The 22,641-nt window shown below is 44.6% G+C and overlaps 1 protein-coding gene across 2 annotated transcripts in view; it reads left to right on the plus strand.

Annotated features, from left to right (window-relative positions):
- BRINP1 (BMP/retinoic acid inducible neural specific 1) overlaps window positions 1-22,641 on the plus strand; it is a 109,026-nt gene that overhangs the window by 67,407 nt on the left and 18,978 nt on the right. For both annotated transcript variants that reach the window (XM_083721733.1, XM_083721734.1), the window contains exons 3-5: window positions 3,338-3,528; window positions 11,685-11,854; window positions 15,091-15,196. In XM_083721733.1, the coding sequence (XP_083577859.1) occupies window positions 3,338-3,528; window positions 11,685-11,854; window positions 15,091-15,196 (467 nt within the window). The remainder of the gene's footprint in view (window positions 1-3,337; window positions 3,529-11,684; window positions 11,855-15,090; window positions 15,197-22,641) is intronic.

Raw genomic sequence — 22,641 nt, forward strand, 5'->3', positions numbered from 1 at the left:
GTCAGAATCTGCTTTCTTGTAACTTGAATCCTTTGGTTTGAGTCCCACCCTCCAAAGCAAGAGAAAACGAGCTTGCTCCATATTCCATGGGACAGCCCTTAAGATATTTGAAGATGACTATCATATCTCCTCTCAGTCTCCTCTTTTCCAGGTTAAATATACACAATTCCCTCAACTATTCCTCATAAGGCTTTGTTTCCATTCATTACCCTTTTCCACCTCCCATGTAATAATATAAGGAATCAGCAGCTATCCAGTTTTAACTTGGATCCTTGTGGCTGTTTAGTTCCTTTTTTGATTGGCTTCAGAAGGGCCAGGTGTTCCTGACCATCTTGCTGGAGTACGAATCAATGCTAAGGTGGGATAGTTTCTGGAAACTCCCCACGAAACCTAATTGCTTCCCCAAACTCCTGCTTCCTTGTTGTTGCACTTATTTCTGGGCATGCTGACAAAGCAAAACAGTGAAATATTTGCCATGTCACAATCAATTTGCATTTACTTGCTGTGGCAGCATATTTTTTATTTGTAGTCAGGTTTTCCTTGCCATCCACAGCAAATGCCCAACCTTAGGGAAAGAGTTGTAGCTCATGTGTTGGGCAACCTGCTTTGCATGCAGAAGGTCCCAGGTTCAGCATCAATGAGCAGGATTCAACCAGTGTGCCGTGGCACCATGGGGTACCTTGAAAGATGGTCATGGGTGCTGTGGGAAACACTGGCCTGTCCCTCTTTCCTTCCCTCCTTCTTCTGATGCCCTCTCATGTCTCTGCCCCCAAAAGGCTCGCACAGCTATTTTTTGCAGCAGCCCTGGCTACAAGCTCCACAGGCAAACGGTACCTCTGCAGCTGGCCAGGGGGTGCTGGTTGCCAGGAGCTGAGGCGGCCTCAGAGTTAGCAAGCAAGCGGGCGAGGGAGCCCAGCCTGCCAATCCCCCAGCCCTTGCTGCTGGGAATGGACAGACAAGTCCAGGGGTAGCAGCAGCCGCTACCCGGAGGACTCCCAAGGAGAGGAGGCTGAGTGGGTGTTCAAAAAAGGGTGAGGGGCTGCCAGCTCTGCAGGCAAGGGATGACATAACTGGGCTCCTGAGCCCCACAGGGGAGCTGCAGAAAAAATGTAGTTGGTCAAGGAAGTTGTGGACTCAAAAAGGTCGAAAGCTTCTGCTCTAGATGGACAGAAGGTATGGCTCGGTAAAATGTATTTCCCTATGTTTATATGTAACATAAAGAAATAGTGTGCTATTTTATGCCTCTAGGGTGAATTGAAGTGGCTACTTTTCCCCCAGCACCCAAAGGAAGAACCACATGAATTTAGGCGGGTTATTTTTTTCCTTTTTGAGGGAGTGGAGGGGGAGCAGAGGAGGAGGAGTGGTACTGGGAAATGAAAACAACTGGGGAAGGGCAGAGAAGGGCCAGTGTGCATTTTTTGGGAAGTGGGAAGCTTTATCTCAGATGCTGAAGTTTTGAAAGAGAAAATTAAAATATTTTCTGTGAAGTCAAACAGATTGACTTTCATGGAATCATCATTCAAATTAACATGCATAGTCAGAAGTGTGCAGCCTTGTTTAGATTTCCTGTGTTCGTTTTGTTTAAAATTTGTATGTGGAATTGACTTTACTTCACTGGAGTGGTCTAATCAGAGGAAAGAGGGACTCAACTGGCTTTTGGGGTGCTGGGTAGGGGCTCGCTCACTTCCTTTTAGGAAAATATATAAGTTTGTGTTCATTGTTAGTGCTTCTGAAAGTGGACCCAATGAAATTAATAGAAGTAAATTGATCATGTATATTGATTTCAAAGGGTGTTTTCCTAGTAGGACTAACAGATACAACCCACAGTACTTAACACACCTGTCTGCAGCACATGTATGAATGGATGCTATTATTCCTTTGTTGGGGCAGAACACACACATATATAAAATGTAGCCTTGTATCTTTTTGAATTATTATTGACACCAAAGCACATAGCTGAAGTACTGGGAGCAGGGAGATGGCAGTGAACTGTGATTTGAATAGGCGTTTCAAGCGACACTGATTATTTTTATATACAGTTTGTAATGGTTGATTCAGCATTAATCTTCCCAAATATTTTAACTTCTCTAAAAATAAATCTGTCAGTTTAGATAATAGGCAGAGAGGATAGAATATGGAACTCAGTCTAGATGGGCAACAAGCCATTGTGTCACTGAAGGGCTTTGGGCAATTGGCTACTCTAAAAATGAGGATAACTAAGACCTACTTGACAGGGTTGCCATAAGGAGAAAGACAAATGAAAAAGTGATGTTGCCCACTCTGTGCCTTGGGATACCATCTATAGATTAGTTCACTTGTCCGTCTTCATTCAGAGGACTCAGGAAGGTGTGACCTTCTTGCAAAACTTGGGATTCGCTGCTGCAGAACGAGGGCACTGGGATTCATATCACTATCATGGACTTTATGTGAATTCCCTTGTGACACCTGCCTATTGCCAGTGGTTAAGTTATCATAATCTGTATGGGTCTGGTTCAGGATACAATTTGCCCAGCTTGCAAATGTTTTGGGGTATCACAAATCTAATGTTGTTTCCTTGGAAAGTTCTTGTCCAACCTATAGTCTGAAATGAGATTTTGTTCATCTGTGACCAATCAGTTCACCCATGAAACACTAATCAATGCTCAGACAGAGCTGTACAAACAAACTTGAAAGCTGTTTCTCAAAGATTGTGAAATGGTATAGTCCATGGATAGGGAACCTGTGGTCCTCCAGATATATATATATATTATTCTACTCCAAATAGACCCATTTAAACTACAGGGCCTAAGTTAATCATGTCCATAATTTTCAGTGTGTCTCGACTCCAACCCCCATCATCCACAACCATTGGCTATGCTGGCTAGTGGCTGATGGGTGTTGGAGTCCAACAACATTTGGAGAACTGCAGGTTCAAGTGTAGTCCCTGAAATACAGGCACAGAGCACTGCTCAGAAAACTCACATTCCTTGGTTGAAAAATCCTAGATTCATCCTCTCACCCCTTGAGCGATGTTCAGTTTCATTCTGTCAAGTGAATGGTTTCCTCCACATCTAGGGGATGTCTGGTTCTTACTATGGGATGAATCAATACATATCAAAATAATATCTTTCCTTCTCCTCTCCTCCTCTCCTTCTTTTGCCTCCCCTTTCTCCAGCCCTCAAACCTTTTAGCTCTAGCCCTGGAAATGTGCCTGGGTATCTCCCCAGTGGCGTAAGATGCGGTGAAGTTGCACAATATTTCCCCTTTGTGTTCCTCCACAAACCATTTCCCCAGTGGTCTGCCTTTCCTGCCTGGACTTGGAACCTCACCTTTGTTGTGTTCCTGTGTTGTCGCTTAGGGAATTTGCCCGTTGGAAGGTGAGGAACACAGCCATCGAGCGGAGAGACCTGCTCCGCAATCCCGTCCCCCTGATGCCTGAGTTCCAGAGGAGCATCCGCCTGCTGGGCAGGAGGCCCACGACACAGCAGTTCATTGATACCATCATCAAAAAGTACGGCACACACATACTCATCTCTGCTACTTTGGGAGGTAAGTGGCAGTGAGGTTTGCACCTTTCCTGCAAGGGTTTGGGGTAGGAGGTTGGTGAGTAAGGATGGGGGAGGATATTGGTTGTGTTTGCATTCCAAAGTGAACTTAGCTGATTTTGCATTTCCTCAACATATGCACAAAACAAAACACAGGTATCCTATGAAATTCACACTGCTCCAGGCTTTGCAGCTCAGTTTTCCAACCAAATGATGTGTCTATTAAAGGAAAGTGTGTATAATTAGTGAAAATAACAAACAGAAAGGAATGTTACTAGGAAAAAAAATGTATATAGTAGTCAAAACTTTATACACAAATGTGTCCATAAGCAGGGAAAACTCCACTTATGATTATTTTTTATGAGAATTCTGTTGTTTGTTTGTTTGTTTTAAAAAACCACATATTCAAGGGTGGGGGGACCCACTGAGTTGGTCTGCCCTAGAAGACTGGTGGAATCCTGAATGCTCTGGGGGATTTTTCAGCTGACATGGCTGACACTCTTGTTGAGTCTCTTGTCTCACTGTGGAATGGTGAAATGTGTGGAGTCATTGACACAATTGCTGAGTGCACTCATCTTTGCTGTGGAGAACATAGGTCTCCTTGATATTCCTGTGACCTGCATGCCATGAAGCAGGAGGGTTGGTAGTAGAGTGCAGGTGGTATAGGACCCTGTCTAAACCTGACAAACATGAGTGAGGCTGCTTCACCGTGTCTACCACGTGACAGTGTTGGCAGCAATGCAAGCCTACTTCTCTGTCACCATTGCATCCCCAATTAGCTGTCTTTGTCACCCGTGTTAGTGGCATTTATTGAGAGAGAGAGAGAGAGAGAGAGAGAGAGAGAGAGAGAGAGAGAGAGGTGAGAGTATAACCCTGCTTGTTCTCAATTTCTCAATGGCTTTTGATGTTGTTGACCACAGTATCCTTCTGGAGCATCTCAGGGAGGTGGGTGTTGGGGTCACTGTGCTTCTTCTTCTACTCCCAGGGCAATTTGCAGCAAGTAGTTATAGGAGGCTACTGCTCAGCACCATGGGAATTCTGCAGTGTCCTACAAGGCTTTTCATTTAGAGAAAATGTGGGTTAGAAGTGACATGCTAGACGTTTTTTAAAATTATGCATGGCATGGAGAAAGTAGGCAGAGAAAAGTTTTTCTGCTTCTCTTATAACACTGGATTCTGAAAGATTCAGGACAAGCAGAAAGAAAGTACTTCATCACTCAGAGCATAGTTAAACTATGGAACTCACTCCTGCAGGAGATAGTGGTAGCCACCAACTCAAATGGCTTTAAAAGAGATTAGATGGATTCATGGAAGAGAAGGCTATTGATTGATGTGCCGCTTTGCTGAGAGATATTGATATTTCTGAATACCAGTTGCTGCAAACCACAGAAGAGGAAAGGGCCCTTGTGCCCAAGTCTTGCTTGTTGACTTCACACAGGCATCTGTGTGGTCATTGTGGGAACAATATGCTTCACTAGGTGACCTGATCAAGCAGGTTGTTCTTATGTTCTTAAGTGGTTTGTCTCGCTCCAGCTTTTGCATATCTACGCAGAAGTAAACTCTGTTGAGTTCAATGGGATTTACTTCCAGGTAAACATGCATAACAAGGCTGGGGAACCTTGCTTATACTGAGGGCCATATTCACATATGTGCAGCCTTTTGAGGAGCCCTCATGCTGCTGTTGGCAAGGGCCAGATGCAGAAACAAGCAGAACAATGAATCTGACTCTTAACTTTGAACATGAAGTTATATTCCAGCCATGCAAAACCCAGAGGTTTCTTCTCACACAGAAACACCCCTCTCTATTCATGCAAGAAGAGGCACTATTGCAGCACAAGGGCACATTCCAGCCATGCAAAAGCACTCAAGGGTGTGGCCTTTGGGAATCAGGTGTGGCCTGTGGAGAGTCCTGAGGGGTAAAAAGAGAAGCCTGAGGTTCTCTATCCCTATTGTTTAGATTGTTGCTTCAGGCTTCAATTCAGTTCACACTTGCCTGAGATTAAACTGCATTGAACACAGTGGCACTTTTCTGAACAAACAAGCAGATGATCTGACTGCGTGCCTTGAATTTACATGAGGGAGGGACTAGGGTTTGCTTCTTCATTTCACCTCCTACAACCAGCCAATTTTCTTTCCTTTTCCTTTTTTTTTTTCTTTCTTTTTATCTCCCTGGAAATTCCGAATAACACAGACCTTTTGACGGTGAAATATATTTTTAATTTTGTTCAGGCGCGATGGTGAATTATTCACCTTGGCTTGTTCGTGCTCCTGATTTTATGACACAACACTTTAAAATATGCACAGGCTTGTAACGAGAGCTGGCGATGGACAGCGGAGCTAAGCGTTCCATCAGCCCCCAGCACAGAGCGCATGGGGAGGGAGAGCCGCCAGGGAAAGGCGCAAGAGGAATGAAAGATTTGTCTTGATGGCAGTAAAGAGGAGGATGAGGCAAAGGGACCCTCTGGGGAGCATGCATTGTTTATGAGCAGAAGTATTTTCCTATTTGGAGACTTCAGGTTCACACACACACACACACACACAAACTTCCCCAATTCAGCCAGAATATTCATACAACCTATCATCTCTTGACATTTGATAGTTCCTCTTTCTCATTGGGATAATGCAGACAAAAGTACTTACCCCCAAAGAGCTTGAAAACCACAACACTAGAAGGCATTTCAGTGCCAGCTTCTTAGTGCTGATGGGTACTAATGAAGCCCTAAGTGTGCACATTATTCTTTCTTTCTCAAGTCATAAGTCTTGTGCCATCCTTTGTTAGGGTGTAACATGGGGAGTTGGGTGGTTGAGTGCTCCTCTGTGTCTCATTGCCCTCATTGGTGTACAGACCATTGTGCTATGCTGGTGCTGTGCTCAGACCAGAGAGATCCAGGTTCAAGTCCCTGCTTGGCTGGGGAGCTCACTGGTTGACCTTGAACCACTCAGCCTAACCTACTTCATAGGGTCGTTCTGAGGATAAAATGGGGGTTGAGCCATGTATGCCATCTTGGATGAAAGGTTGGATATAATGTGATGAATAAAGAAACTCTTGGAAATTGAAAACCATTTGCCCATGATAAAGGTTCACACCTAGCATGTTCCCTGACCTATTGGCTTTCTATGCACAGAGTGGGGGTTTTTGGTGGCGGGGGCGGAGGGAGGGTGTTGTTTGGGATGTTGGAATATACTCAGTGAGTAATTATTTTTTTGTAAACACTATATAGCCCTAACGTATTATTACTGTTCATCAGGTCAAAGAGAAGTGCAGACTTTGAACACTTTTACCCAACATGAAACTTTTCTGTGTGGATTCTTTTTGTGTGTGTGTGGAGGGGTGAGGGGGGTGGATCTGGAAGAGCATAGCATCATAGAAATCCTCACCTGCATGCAACCACATGTTGCATGATGCAATCACACTTGGAAAACCAAATACACTTTTGTTCACCACTGGAGTACAATAGTACAACTGATCAACTCTCTTATGAATAAACATTATGACATTTGGGGCATTTTAGCTCAGAAGAAAGGCGATGAAGGTGGGGAGACGTGTATAAAGATGAAGGGAGGGGAACTGGTGTATAAAGTTTGCATGGGGTGGAGAAAGTGGATAGGCGTAGAGGATTTTCTCCCTTTCACATAATGCTAGAAACAAAGTCATCCAATGAAGTGCAATAGTAAGAGAACAAGGCAGGTAAAAGGAAGTACTTATTCACACACCTTAAAGCAAATCCCATAGTACAGTTTTAAAAGGGGATTAAGCAAATTCACAAATTCAGTGACTACTAGCAATGATGACTATACAGTGTCTCCATGTTTCTGAGTACTGGCTGCTGAGAATTATAAGAGGGAGGCAACCATTGTGCTTGTGTCCTGCTTGGGGGGCTTCCCAAAGGCATTTGGCTGTCCACTGTGGGAACAGAGTGCTGGGCTAGATAGGATGTGGTGGGGAACAGGGGCCAAATACAGCCCTCTAAGCCTTTCTGTCTGTCCTTTGGGACTTCCCCAGTCCACAACCCCTTTTCCTAGGCCACACTGGCCGCCAGCCCTACTTTGTAGCCTTCTTGAACATTTTCCCCTGCCTGGGATGTGTTCTTGCTTGTCAGGGTGGGGTGGGGGTGGGGGGCGGAGAGAGAGAACTAGCCAAATGTAGGTGCATTATTTGTTCCACCTACTTTTTGTCTGCGGTCCCACCCACCACTGTCAGTAAGCTTGCCCTGGAGGAAATGTGGGCCTTGGGCTGAAAAAGGCCACCACACCTGAGACAGGCCTCAGGTCTGATCCAACAGAGATCTTCTAGTGTTCTTAAGTGCTACTGAAAAGACAGTCCCCTGAGAGATAAGAACTAAGCCTCTAAGCTCTACAGTGAGTAATCTCTCAATGTTTTGCTGCCTTTGCATCAAAATGGCGTCCACAGCGGCAACCAAAACAGTAACATTCAGGTGGAAGAGGGTGGTATCCTCCGACTAGTGGAAATACCAAGATTTGCAAAAGTACAAATGTAGGAACATAAGAAGCGGCCTTATGAGTCATACCATTGGTCCATCTAGCTATTGTCTACACTGACTGACAGAGGGTCTCTAAGATTTCAGGCCAGTCCTTCCTAGAGATGCTGAGGCTCTACCACTGAGCTCAACCTGGGGATGAGTTCTAGCTCACACTGAGGATCACTGAGGACCTGCAGATCAACACACCATTACCTATGAATGACATCTCATCTCTCTGAAACTCATCAGTGAAATAGCTTGCCCTAAACTGGTTTCTGAAGCAGGGAGTCATCTGTCTAGCTTGATAACCAGATAAAATTGGGGTGGGAAGCAGAATGCAAAAGTGATACACTTTTAAGAGCACTTTTGCCCATTCTAATATGCTTCAGATATTGTTGGACTCTAACTCTAAGCAGCCACAGGAAAAATGGTCAACGGTCAGGGATCATAGAATCTTAGAGTTGGAAGGGACCCCAAGGGACATCTAGTCCAACCCCCTGCAATGCAGGAATTTCAGCTAAAGAGTCCATGGCAGATGACCATCCATCCTCTCTTTAAAAACCTCCAAGGAAAAAGAATCCACCACCTGTCATAGGAGTCTGCGCCACTGCTGAACAGCTCTTATTGTCAGAAAGTTTTCCCGAATGTTTAGACGGAATCCCATTTCTTGAAACTTGAAGCCATTGGTTCGAGTCCTACCCTCCAGAGCAGGAGAAAACAAGCTCCCTCCTCCATGTGACAGCCCTTAATATAGTTGAAGGTGGCTATCATATCTCCTCTCAGTCTCCTCTTTTCCAGGTAACATACTCAGCTCCTTCAAGCACTCCTCATAAGGCTTAGTGTCCAAAACCTTGATCATCTTGGTTGCCCTCCTCTAAACCCATTCCAACTTGTCAACATCCTTCTTAAATTGTGGTGCCCAGAATTGGACAAAGTATTCCAGGTGTGGTCTGGGATGATAGGAGTTGTAGTTAAAGAATAGCACAGCTTCCCCTTCTCTGTCTTATATGTTCACATTCTCCATATCAGGACTCCAGCACCTCATTCTGTTACATGAGTAGACCAGATGCCTATGCAAGTCTAACAGCTCTAGGTTAGATTACTGCAACATGTTGCATGTAGGACTGTCCAGAAACTTGAGATGATGCAGAATTCAGCAGCCTGGTTGCTCACCAGGACAATAAAGAGCATATAAAATCCAGTCCTGGCCTGACAGCACTGTCTGCTAATTAGGTTCCAGGCCCAATTCAAAGTGCTGGTTTTGACCTATAAAACCTTAAACAGCTCAGAACCACAATACCTCAAGGACTCTCCTTCTCCCCAACCTGGACCCTCCAATCATCATTAGAGGCCCTTCTTAGTGTGCTTCCTCTGCATGAGGTCTGGAGAGCACAACATTAGAACAGGCCTTTTATGTGGTGACTTCCTGTTTGTGGAATGTTCTTCCCAGGGAGGTGCACCTGGCACCTAAAGTTATGTAATATTCTTCTTCCCCCAGACCTTTGGCTAACTAAATAATCTAGGACCTTTAAACTATGGGCAGAGGCGGAGGGGTTGTGTATTGTTATTGTTCGTTACTATGGTATGGTATTTTCGGGGGGCGGGTATATGAGCTGAGATAAGCCTCCAGTGTTTGATTTGTGACAGCATCTTTGTGTATGCATGTCATAACTTGATGGTAAGCCTGATTCTTCTGGTGGGGCTCAAACCTAATCAGAAAATCAAGGAATGTAGAAATGTGCGCAGCCATAGTCTTATCCTCTGCTGCCACCTGCTTAACACCTGAGTTATGGAAACACCCAGTCCAGTCCCTGATGTAGACCAATGGACTAAATTAGAGCTTGTGTTAATTGTGTGGATGCAATTAATGTGCTTTTTTCTTTCCTTGTGCAGATAGTGGCTGAGGGGAAGCCTGAGCAACCACGGGACCATGGATGTGTGTGTGTAGAGGGTCATTTTCCAGCCAAAATAAGACTCCCTTAGTAGCTTAGAAGAATCAGTAATAATATGGTTGCAGCATTTAGGCTCATGCTCTAAAAGACATGACAGAAAAGGAAGGGGAGATTGGGAGGGAGAAGGAAAAACAACCACATTTGTGTCTCTTCCAGCCTGTTCCTATTTTCAAGTGGGATTTAATCACAAAATGGGATTTAATCACAAATCCAAGTTGCACAATTATAGGTGATTGGGAGGTCTTGTGCAACAACCATACTTTCCCGAAAGATTAGACTTCTGGGGATAAGGAGAGCAGCTGGAAAATGCACTGAGAAGTGTGGGACAACACTTGCTTTGATGCTACATCATCCAGCCTCATTGTATACAGATAAGAAAGAAAAGTAATTAAATCGCCAACACCATCTAATCTCCTTGAGTGGATGAAAGTTCAATAAACAGGACACCTGGAAGCATCTTAAAACACTAGCTCTTAATTGCAGAAGTCTTCAAATTGTTCTTTAAGTTCCATGGTCATGGCAAATATCACCTCTCTGAGGCTGCTACTTGCATATCAAGGAAACCTCTTCATTGGCAGCAAAAAAGGCTTCCCAGAAGCGGAAAGTGTGCAAAAAGATTAGGGAGGTCCCATTTGTTGCAGCATGTCTGGCCCTCCCAGCCTAATTCTGATCTGTCCCAGTGCCAATCCCTTTGTCCCAGTGCCAGTAAAAGGCCCTGTCCTCTTTTTGTTTCTGTACAAAAGAAGAAGTAGAAGTAAAGAGAGAATGTGCTAGGCAATTCCTTGGACTGCATCTGCTTGAGGATGGAGTGGGCAGAGCTGAAAGCTAATTTTCAGGGAATGCCCTGAAGGGAAGATGACTTTGAACACTGCGTCTGCTTAATAAATGAGAAATTAGGACTTAATAATGCAGAAAAAATCTATTAACCCTTCTTGATTACTGTTGCTGGCTCTTTCCAGGGAGGTGATGTGTTGCTCTTTTCCTCCCTTCCTCGAACATATCCACCCATGCTTTTTGCAGGTGAAAATGGGCATGTTCACAATTGTGACACCACTTCTTTCATCCCAGTGACTGCTACTCCATAGTAGCTCTGTGCATGTCGCCCCCCCCCCATTTGATTTAGGACCTGATTTGATGCTTCAGAGCAGCCCTGATCTGACCTGGGATGTTTTGGGGTACACTTGAGGAAATAGGCGTGCATATGTATAACATAAGTTTGGAAAAAATCTCTGTGTGTGTGTTTGTGTTTGTGTGCGTATTGCCGAGACAACACTCCTAGCCCTAATTGTGCTATTGTTCTGCAGACACTGTGTCAATGTTGTCAAGCACATATAAGTACTAGAAGCCTTTACTTTTTAAATAGAAGCAGAGATCCTCCATGTGTCCTTTGTCAGGTTTCACAAAATCCCATGCACTTTCCACATCACCCTAGATTCTTCCTAGTGTTCGAAATGATGATTTTGTTGCTTATGGTTTAAAACAACATCGATGAAGAGAATGTAAAATGGCAGGCTTGCACTGAGATGTGAAGCTTTCCTTATGGTTCTTTTTCATACTTTGGGTGTCAGTGATGTAGCAACACTTTTACACCTACTCCTTATCATCACCGTGATTCTTCTCCTTCTCACCAATCTCTTCCTTCTCCTTCCTCCTCCTTTCTTATTCCTCCTCCTCCTCCCCCTCTTCTTCCTCTTCCTTGCATTCATGCTTTCTTCTTTTCCCTGCTAGGAGAGGAGGCTTTGACCATGTACATGGATAAAAGCCGACTCGATCGAAAATCAGGCAATGCCTCCCAAAGTGTCGAGTCCCTTCACCAGCTCGCCTCCTCCTATTTCTTGGACCGGGATGGAACTATGAGGCGCCTTCATGAGATCCAGATCTCTACCGGAGCAATCAAGGTATGGCTTTGGTTGCATGTGTTCACTGAGCCTGAGGAAACTGGATTTAAAGAGAGTGGGGGTACTGATGTTGTGATGGAAAGGAACAACATCACAGCATTTAGGAGGCATTTTGTTGCAGGTAAGGATTGGGGAGAATTTTGATTCAGTTTGCCTTTAAAGCTGAAACTACTTGATATTCTCTTCCTCAAACGATAAATGATTTTAAACACATACATCCTTTGAAATTCTTTCTTCTCTTAAATTTGTGGTGCACTTCCCTAACTAAATAGTGTGTGCAAAAAATGTATTAACTATTAGAAAGTGTGCATATACATTATAATTTGAATACAAGGAGAAATGTGCATGATTTTTATTAATTAAATTTATATACCACCCTTTATCCAAATATCACAGGGCGGTTCACTGTACAGAAACACAAAATATATAAAACAACCGCTGCTATAGCAGCAACAAAACAACCCCCCCTTTTTTTAAAAGCCATAGATTATTTAATTAGCCAAAGGCTAACTTTAGATGCCAGGTGAGCCCCCCTAGGGACAGCATTCCACAAAGAGGAAGCCACCACAGAAAAGGCTTGTTCTCATGTTGTCACCCTCTCATGGAGGAGGCATTAAGAAGGGCTTTAGATAATGTTCAGGGTCCAGGTCAGTACATGTTATGTTGCTGATGAAATGTCATGAGGACTTTTCATATATAAAGAATTGGGAACTGGTGCAGAAATGTAAATAGCTGAACTTGAGATTGGAAAAATGAGAAATTGAGGGAAAGGGTTTATTGTGCATAATAAACAAAAAGGCAGTGTTGACCAATGAAAGTGTTAGGATGAGGAGGGTGGAAGATGCCCACTCCTTTGGACAATAAGGTCTTGCTACTGCTGGTGGTGGTGGTGATGATGTGTTTGTTCCAAATGCTGTTCTTCCAACGTGTTGCTGTGCCGCATCAGTCCAAAACATTTGGAAGGAATAGGTAGCAGTCTTGAGAAGCTCCACCACCACCACAGGCAAGGCAAAAATAAGAATAAGAATAAGAATAAAAGGAACTATTGCCACTATCACCACCAATTAGAACACAACACCCATTTTCTTTTCTTTCTGTTTCTAAAGCACTTTGCTTCCTCCCCAAAATCAGCCCCTGCAGACACAGGTGCCCAAACCCACAAAAGTTAAGCCAACAGTTTTCTTCTCAGAAGGAAACAAAGCCTTATGAAGAATGGTTGAGGAGTTGGGTATGTATAGCTTGGAGGAGAGGAGATTGAGAGGGGGATATGATAGTCATCTTCAAATATCTGAAGGGCTGTCACACTGAAGATGGAGTAGGCTTGTTTTCTCTTGCTCCAGAAGGCACGACTCAGACCAATGGATTCAAATGATAAGAAAGGAAATTCTAACTATACATTAGGAAGAACTTGCTGACAGTTAGAGCTGCTTGGCAGTGGAATGGAAAATGATGGGCTCTTATTTATTGGACGTTTTAAAACAGGTTGGATGGCCATCTGCCAGGAATTCAGCTGTGATTACTGCATTTCAGGGGGTTGTACTAGATGTCACTTGGGGATCCCTGCCACACTTTTAGCCTTTTAAAAAATGTGCTGGTAATGCATACCCTTGAGTACCCCCAGAAAAACCCCCACTGGCTGCTGCCCATAGGGTATGGAAGAGCTGAAGGCAGGAAGGCCAACAGTGGAACCAGAGTCACTGATAGACAGTCAAACTAATTCAACTATTGTTCCCATCCTCTTTCTTGCTGAGTTCCACAAGGGATTTAGGAGGACAAGGAGGTGCCACCCTGGTTTGGTTGTACGCAGGCAGGCAGGCGTGGACTAGTTGGCAGTGCCCTATCTGCCCTAATGAACCAGCCCCTGCAGCTTCTGTGTATGTCAAGTTCAGCTCTAGTCAACACCTCACAAAACCCAACCAGGGAGGTGGAGAGGAGCGTCTTTGCACACACACAGAGAGAAAGGAGCTCACACAATGGTAACTGTTGTTTCTGTCCAGCCTTTTATGTTGCACAATTTAGCTTGAAAGTCTTTTCACAGGCTCTCAGGTGTATCAGCAACAAGAGCTGACAATAGGACTGGACAATACTTTTCCAGATACAGGTGGTCAGGGATGCAGAACAAGGCATGGGAGAGTAGCAGCGGAGGGGCGCTGACAAAAGAAACAGAAATGGGCCTTCAGACAAAGACCTTTTCAATCTGTGAAAGCAATCTACCGATACTGGATGAATGGAGCAGGGGGGCGGGGAGAAAAGAAGTCACATTCCCCAAGCAAAGGTCTAATTAAGCTATTACAGGCTGCAATCCCCTCCCCCCCCCCAATAAAACCCCACCACTGGAAGTTGCTTTGCAATTTTTTTTGCATTTATATCCTACCTTTTCTCCGAGAAGTTCAAGGTGGTGCACATGGTTCTCTGCCTTCTCATTTATTCCCCACAACAACCCTGTGAGCATCCCAACCCACACCCAGACCAACCCACACCTGGACCAACAAGGACAAATGACTGGGTTTTAATTCTTTGTTGGCAAAGCACTCAGTTACATTGGCTCCCAACATGCAAGTGCTGTACAACACTCTCCGCTAGCTAGCTGCCTAGGCAAACTTTGAGGGTTCCTCCTCAACAGCTGTTCTGACTACTCTTGTCACTTTAAGCTCCTCCTCAAGTGTGGAAGCAATGGGGAAGAGGAATTCCCCAGGGGATTCTGGAAACATGACCCCCTCATAGAGAAATTCATGGTGTGTAGAAAGTGAACAGAATTTTTTCCCCCTCCCTCCCATATAACATGAGCTGAATGAATTTTGTGAAATTTAGAAAGGACTCTTAAATGAAAGAACTTTACAGAGGGCAGAGTTAAATTGTGGTTCTCTCTCCTACACATGGCAGTGATGGCCACCAACTTGGAAGGCTTTAAAAGAAGATAACGCAAATTCTTTGAGTAAAAAAAATATATTGATGGGTACAAGCCACCATGGCAAGGCTCTCCCTTCACAACTGGAGGCACTAAATGCCTTTGAATACCAGTTTCTTGGAATCACAAATGCAGAGACAACTCTTACCCTCAAGTAAGACTTCCATTAGATATGCATTTGGCCATCATGAGAACAGAGTGGTAGACCATATGGGCCTTTTGTTCTGATCCAACAGGCTCTACTTACATACCATTCCCTAGTCTTTACATACTGTTGGCAAAGGAAATGATTTTGCGTGCTTTCTTTTTAAAATCTCTGCTGCATTAGGTAACCGAAACACGGACAGGCCCATTGGGCTGTAACAGTTACGACAATCTGGACTCTGTGAGTTCTGTCCTTCTGCAAAGCGCTGAGAGCAAACTCCACTTACAAGGTAAGGGGAGAAAGGAGTTGGACTTACTGGCATCAGTTCCTCTGATCTCCATTCCATTCCCTCTCTAGGATGTTCCATGACTTTCCCTGAAGTTTTGTAGCATTGAATGAAAATTCCCCACCCTGAATTCACTGCCCTGTTCACATGGAGTAAAAGGGCAATTTCAGTGATATTTTTGCAGGTATTCACCACATTTTTCAGGGGGGACTTAGGTGGAAAATCTGTGATATTTTATGTTTCTTTTTTAAAACTTTGACTACATATACCCTATACATTTAAGGCACGCCTTAAAAAAAAGTTCACGGGAACTGTAATTTGACAAGGGTGCTGGGAATTGTGGCTTTGAGTGGTAAACTATAGTTCCCATGACTCGGGTGTGTGTATTTCAAATGTATGGTGCTTATGCAACCTTTGTTTTGCTTCTGCCCCCCCCCCAACACTGGCCCTCAGAACAATACTACTTCATCATACACCCTACTCATACATTCTGTGAACCCAAATAATCTAAACTAGGAACCTTTAAGCCCAGCCATATTCTGTTTTTCCTTCTCTTTCTTTGCTGATGCATGTTTCTCGTCCTTTTACTTGTGATAATATAAGGAAAGCTGTGCATGGAATCACTCTTCTAGGGGTCAAGGAATGCAAAAGCAGTGGGACAACTGACACCTAACATGATCTTACTTCGAAATGTGTGGTTTAGGGTGCAGTCAAAACTATCTTTGTGGTGGGCTTGGGTGGTGGTGGTGGATTGAGCTAAGATGCCCTTCCATCCAGTTCTGCTGGCCTCTGTCTTTGAAATGATGCCACCAGCACTTCACTAATGTGGAGCTCCTCCTTCCACCTGCCTAACATGTAGGCTGATGGAAGTGCCACTGGCTGGTTCCCCAGCAGCAAGAGTCCATGGAAACTCTTGAAACAGAACATTTTGGCAAGGGTTGACATAAGATGGTGGCATAGGACCTTGATGTGCAATGATCTGCCTGCCCTGCTTTGCCCTGGAGTCCCAGCCAGCATTGCCAATGGTCAGGGATGATGGGATTTTGCATCCAACAACCTGGAGGGTACAGGTTCTCTATCCTGAACTATAATAATGATAACATTCCCAGCCAAAAGTTCTAGCCAGAAGCATCCAAAGGTTCTAGCCAGAAGCATTCCATAGCCAGAAGCATCCAGTGTGGGGTTTTATATCCGAGGGTACTCTCTGCAAAATAATTTAACTGAGCCTGGTTGACTCAGTCAATGAGATTAAGGGGAGGGTGTGTGAAAAAGCATCACTGAAGCATACAATGAGGATGGTGGTGATTTAAATTCATGAGTGGGGCTCCTGTGGCCTTCCAGCTGTTCTTGGGTTCCATCTCCTTTCAACCCCAGCAAGCATAGCTAATAGCTCAGGATTATGGGTACTGTGGCCCAACTCTGATGCCATCTTCCAATTGTGACCACAGATACGCTGAAGCACAGATTGGCTAAAGCCTTAATGAATCTACTATAAAAGATCCCTTGCCAATGGTTGCCATCCCTGCCACATATGTTAGAGCTGAGAAGGAATTCTATTTGAGATCCTTGGAGAAGATTGCTCCTCAGAGTAGCAGGAGAAAGGGATGAAGCTCAGTGGTTTACATGCAGAATGTTTCAGGTGAAAGAACAGGTAGGGCTTGAAGAGATCCCTGCCTGCAGTCCTGAAGAGCTACTGTCAGTCAGTCTAAACAAGATTGACTCCCCGTAGTACTACTGCATGGCAACTCCCGTCATCTCTGGCCATTAAACTCCCAGTATACCTGAAGGAGCGTCTCCACTCCCATCGTTCTGCCCAGACACTGAGGACCAGCGCCAAGGGCCTTCTGGTGGTTCCCTCACTGCAAGAAGCAAAGCTACAGGGAACGAGGCAGAGGGCCTTCTCAGTAGTGGCGCCTGCCCTGTGGAGCGCCCTGCCATCAGATGTCAAAGAGATAAACAACTACCTGACATTTAGAATACATCTTAAGGCAGCCCTGTTTAGGGAAGTTTTTAATGTGTGACATTTTAATGTATTTTTAATCTTTGTTGGAAGCCTCCCAGAGTGGCTGGGGAGACCCAGCCAGATGGGTGAGATACAAATAATAAATTATTGTTATTATTGTTATTATGTTGACTGGGGATGATGGGAGCTGGAGCCCAACAACATATAGAGGATACTATGTGGGCTACCCTAAGTGTGGACTGGTCTAGATAGATCCTACCCTTGCTAGCAGCTTCCTATGTCCCTACAGCTGTGCTAGATTGACCAACGTGATGTCATTCTGGTTGTGATGGTCCTTTCTCCTCCTTTCCTCTTCCTTACAGACTCTTGCAACTCAGGACAGTAAGTGGTATCTTGGAGACGTTGCTCTTTCCCCTAAACTGTCCTTCAAGCCACAACAGATTACTGATTCGTGACAGTGGTTTGTGCTTGGCTGCTAATCAGATCAGAGGAGACACATTACCTGTGGCCCTGTAAATAATGCTTAATGAGCTCTTGCAAAGCAGCTGGAGAAGAAAGTCAAAGATCTTAGCTAATTATTCTGAGAGCCACCTTCTCGATTGTAGTGGGGGAAAGAGAGAGAGGAGGAGGGTAAGGCTAAAGCGTAGTTTTAAAGGTCACAGATATATTGTAAGGCACCCATCCTATTCTCCCTGCTAAGTAACCACTTCTAGTCTTGCTCATACGAAGCTATCTGATAACTGAGTTACACCACTGGCCCATCTTGACTAGTGCTGCTAACAATGACATTCTGAAACCTTTTTCAGTCCTGATGCCTTAACCAGGAGTTTGACATGGGATCTTTGTCATGTTAAGCACACTCCCAACATTGCCTGCTATTGTCTTTGCACAGCACTGAATTAAACTATGCAATTCACTTCTTCAGGATGTAGTGCTGGCTACCAAAGTTGTTGTTGATGATGATGATTTCAACAATTTATATACTGCTTAATCATAGTCATCTCCAATAGGATTCAACAAATTCATGGAGGATAAGGCTATCAGTTGCTGCTAGCCATTGTGGTTTATGTTTTCCCTCCACTTTTGAAGGCAGCATGAGAAACACAAATGAGGGAGGGGGGTTGTTGCACTTGGCTTCTGGGAGGAATCTGTTTGGCCGTTATCATAAAAGAATGTTGGAGTAGATAGGCCTTTGTTCTAACCCAGTAGAGGTCTTCTTATGCTCCCTTTCTGTTCTGTGTTGCACTGGCTCCTTGGTGATCTCTGGCAATGCCCTTTCCCAACCCATCTCTGCTCCTGAGATCCTTAGCTGGAGATGCTAGCCCTCCCACTTTTGAATGTAGAGAGGGAGATTAGACTCTTGGACAATTCTCTTAACTCAAAAACTTCCCATCTTGCTCATCAAGGGAAAGGATTGTAGCTTAGTCATCTTTGTGATATCTTAGTTTTCTATGTGCCAGGTAGGTTATAAACTGAGGGGGAAATTAAATGAAGACGAAAAAGCTAAAAAGAGTCTTGTGGAATCAGACCAAAGGCTAATTTCAAGTAGGAAGAAACTGTGTATCCCCAGATGTTGTTAGACTACACTTTCACTCATCCCAGCCATTAGCCTGGTCTGGCTGGAGCTGCTGTCCACTAGCATCTGAAATCATAACTGTAGTGGTTGCAATCATGGCAGTTAGCCATAGCAAGTATGTTAAGAATAAAGAGAGGATGAATGATAGTATGAATGACTACAGCAGCAACCCACTCAGCCCTTGTTTGGATTACACTGTGAATCAAGACTGCCAGTTTGGATTCCTTTTGTTATTACTAAAGAGCAATGTGGTCGTATGATACCATCAATTGGGTTGTCAGGTTTCAGGGTTAGATCTGAAGGCTTGACCTTCTCTGGGTCTCAGTTAGATTTCATGGTGGTGTGTTTGAGTCAAATGGGGCAGTTTTTGTTGGGCTTTGGAGTATTTGCCATTCTTCACACCCTCCAGTCCATCCAGAGACACCAAACTCACAGCTTAAATTCCAGCAAAATTGGGTTGAAGCAATGGCACTTGCTAGAAGGGCAATGTTCTGTCCCGAGGAGCAGAGTCACCTCTTTTAGGGTAAAGTCAAGATAGATTAGGCAGGATCACAAAAGGCCCCAAACTCTGGCCTTTCAGGACCCTGAACAAATCACTGGCACATGCTGGCTAGGAACTCACCGAAGGACAGTTATCTCAGCGCAACTCTTAGCCTTATAAAGGTTAGCTGGTCTGGACCTGATGTTAACCCTGCCCTTGTTGTTTCTCAAAGGGTCATTGCCTGATTCTGTAGCAGCTGGCTCTGATATTGTTAAAATGCTTTCTGGATTGTAGGAATTTGACAAAGCTTTGCCCTCTAGCCTGGAAGCTCCTGGAGTGGGGGGGCAGACAATGGCTCCCCACATGATTCGTCCTTTCCTTCTGAGTCTTCTTTGAGCCTGGGGGGGGGGGGTTGAAACCAGAGTGCATGGCACCCAGGTGCCACTATTGTTGTTGCTGATTCATTTAATCGTGTCTGACTCTTCGTGACCCCATGGACCAGAGCACGCCAGGCACTCCTGTCTTCCACTGCCTCCCGCAGCTTGTCAAACTCATGTTCATAGCTTCAAGAACACTGTCCAACCATCTCGTCCTCTGTCGTCCCCTTCTCTTTTCATGAGGTGGCCAAAGTATTGGAGCCTCAGCTTCAGGATCTGTCCTTCCAGTGAGCACTCAGGGCTGATTTCCTTCAGAATGAATCGGTTTGATCTTCTTGCAGTCCATGGGACTCTCAAGAGTCTCCTCCCACACCATAATTCAAATAATTTCCCATACATCACTACTGGGAAAACCATAGCTTTAACTATATGGACCTTTGTCAGCAAGGTGATGTCTCTGCTTTTTAAGATGCTCTCTAGGTTTGTCATTGCTTTTCTCCCAAGAAACAGGTGTCTTTTAATTTTGTGACTGCTGTCACCATCTGCAGTGATCATGGAACCCAAGAAAGTAAAATCTCTCACTGCCTCCATTTCTTCCTCTTCTGTTTGCCAAGAGGTGATGGGATCAGTGGCCATGATCTTCATATTTTTGATGTTGAGCTTCAGACCATATTTTTCACTCTCCTCTTTCACCCTCATTAAAAGGTTCTTTAATTCCCCCTAGTAGGCGCTGCTGAAATCCTTCCTGACACAATCAAGATCCTAATGTATCCTAATCTACTAGGTCCCAGACCTTGCCCCCGTGACTCAAAGTCTCAGCTGAATCTGTGGGGAATATTTGGAATAATAGAAACTCTTTGGGCATTCTATAGTATATTACAGGTTTCATTAACCAACCTGAGGACTGCCTCTTCCTTTATGCTCCTGTTGCATGATGCCAAATGCTACAAAGAAGTGTTACACTCAGAGATTTTGTCCATGTTTTAAAGGCAATGGTATTGTTCTTGTACTATAAGCTTTAGTATTATTACATTTATATCCCACCATCAGGGTTGTACACATGGTTCTCCCACTCCCTATTTTATTCTTTGTGACAATCCTGTGAGGCAGGTTAGGCTGAGAGGTGGTGACTGGTTTGAGGTTACCCAGGGAGCTTCATGGCTAAGTTCAGATTTGAACCCTGCTCTTCCAGGTCTTAGTCCAGCACTCTAACCATTGTACCACAGTGTCTTCCATCAGCCCTAACTCCCATCACCCCCAGCCAGCATGGCAAATGGCCAGTGATGATGTGAGTTAGAGTCCAGTGACATTGGGTGGATAGCATGCTGGCTCACCCTGTTATGCTGCTTCCTTGAGGTGCCTTTCTAAGCTAACTTGCCTAGTGCTGTTTTGCTGATGCTGAATCTATAAGTTCTCAAAATGTGGAGGGGGGGTAGGGAAGGAGGGAGATGGGGAGAGAGAGAAGAGATGGAAGCTACTTAAGGATTATAACTCCCAGCTCAATTCAGTAGGATCTGCAGGTGCTAGACATGTCCTTTTCTTATGAGGAAAAAAGGAAAAAGATCGTGACCTGAATCTGCTGCCACGGCCCTCCCCTTTCCTGCTGTGTCCCATATATCATTCCTATTGACTGCAGTGCTATGTTTATCCTCTCTGACAGCTGCCACTGCTCCCCTCTTGCTTGAAAATTGGGTCAGACAAAACTGGGTGATTCACTGCCATTGGGCAAGGAGTTCTAATCTGGACAGGCAGCCCAGAAGAGAGTGGCCTGTTTTCTATGAATCATTATGACCAATATGAACAAGCGGGTCCTGCAACAAAATGTTGCAGCATTTTCTCACCTCCTTATCAGAGAGTTTCTGTTCAGGGTTCCAGCCAGCTAGCCACAGATTCTCCAGTCTGAAGATCTTGTTGTTTTCTATAACTTCCTCAAACACTACAGTTAAACCAACTGTGCTGATGCCTCCCTCCTGTTCTTTGGTGCCCACATTCCTGGTGGCACTCATCACCAGAACTTGCTATTGGAGAGATCATAATTATCTGCATCTGGCTCTCCATCTGAAGAGCTCATAGAGCCATCCCATTTTTATCCTCATAACAACCCTGTAAGGTAGGTTTGTGTGAGAAAGTATCACCCCTGGTGCAGTGGTGGCTGGTGTTGGTTGGAAATGCTAGGGTTAGAATTCCTACCTGCTGAATTCTGCGGGGGGCAACACTGAAACTAAGGAAGAGGAGGCTGTCAGTCAGAGCGACCCTCCTACACAGGTTGTTAGGTAGGAAGGCAGGCAGGCAAGAGGGAAGTGCTGGCTGAGGGCAGACTGTGATTGATAGGGCAGTGACCCATTTGCCATATGGCCCATCCTCTACTGCCTTGCAGTCAGGATTTGAACCTCAGCCTTTCTTACCCTGACTACATAGCATCTCTGTTCTATTCTACCTACCTCTGCCTCATGCACTGCTGAGCATCTGTCAGATTCTGTAGCAGCTACTATATAAGTACTATATATGAGTACTATATAAGGCATTTTATTTACGTATTTATTTTAAAATTGTGCTCCTTTCATCCTTTTTAACCCCCCTCTTCACTGGCTATTTGTGTCCTGGCTGCACTTACAGTAGCCATGGTCCCTATTCTTGTTGGGTGCCCTTTCTGCTCAGTTTTTACCTACTTTTGTCTTCTTCTTCTTTTCATCTCTCCCCCCCCCCCACCCACCCAAGATGCTAGATTGAGGGGGCAAACTATTGCCCTCACTCTGATTTGGCTTCAGGCAGCATGGAGGCCAAATTATTGCTGGTATGCAGAGGAGCGAGTTGCTCCACTTTGTCCTCACAGCAACTCTGCAAGACTGAGAAATAATGACTAGCAGCTACACAGAATCATAATGGAGCCAAATCAGACTGAAGGCAAACATGTCTGCTCTTCTTCTGGGTAAGATAATGGGGTACCCAGCAGGAGCCGGACATTATTTACTAAGTTATAATCCCACCTTTCCTCTAGAAAACTCAAGCTACCCGGTTCTCCCTCTCTCTATTTTATCAGTGCAATGACCC

Source organism: Podarcis gaigeae, assembly GCF_964106915.1.
Source record: "Podarcis gaigeae genome assembly, chromosome: Z".
Taxonomy (NCBI): Eukaryota; Metazoa; Chordata; class Lepidosauria; order Squamata; family Lacertidae; genus Podarcis; species Podarcis gaigeae.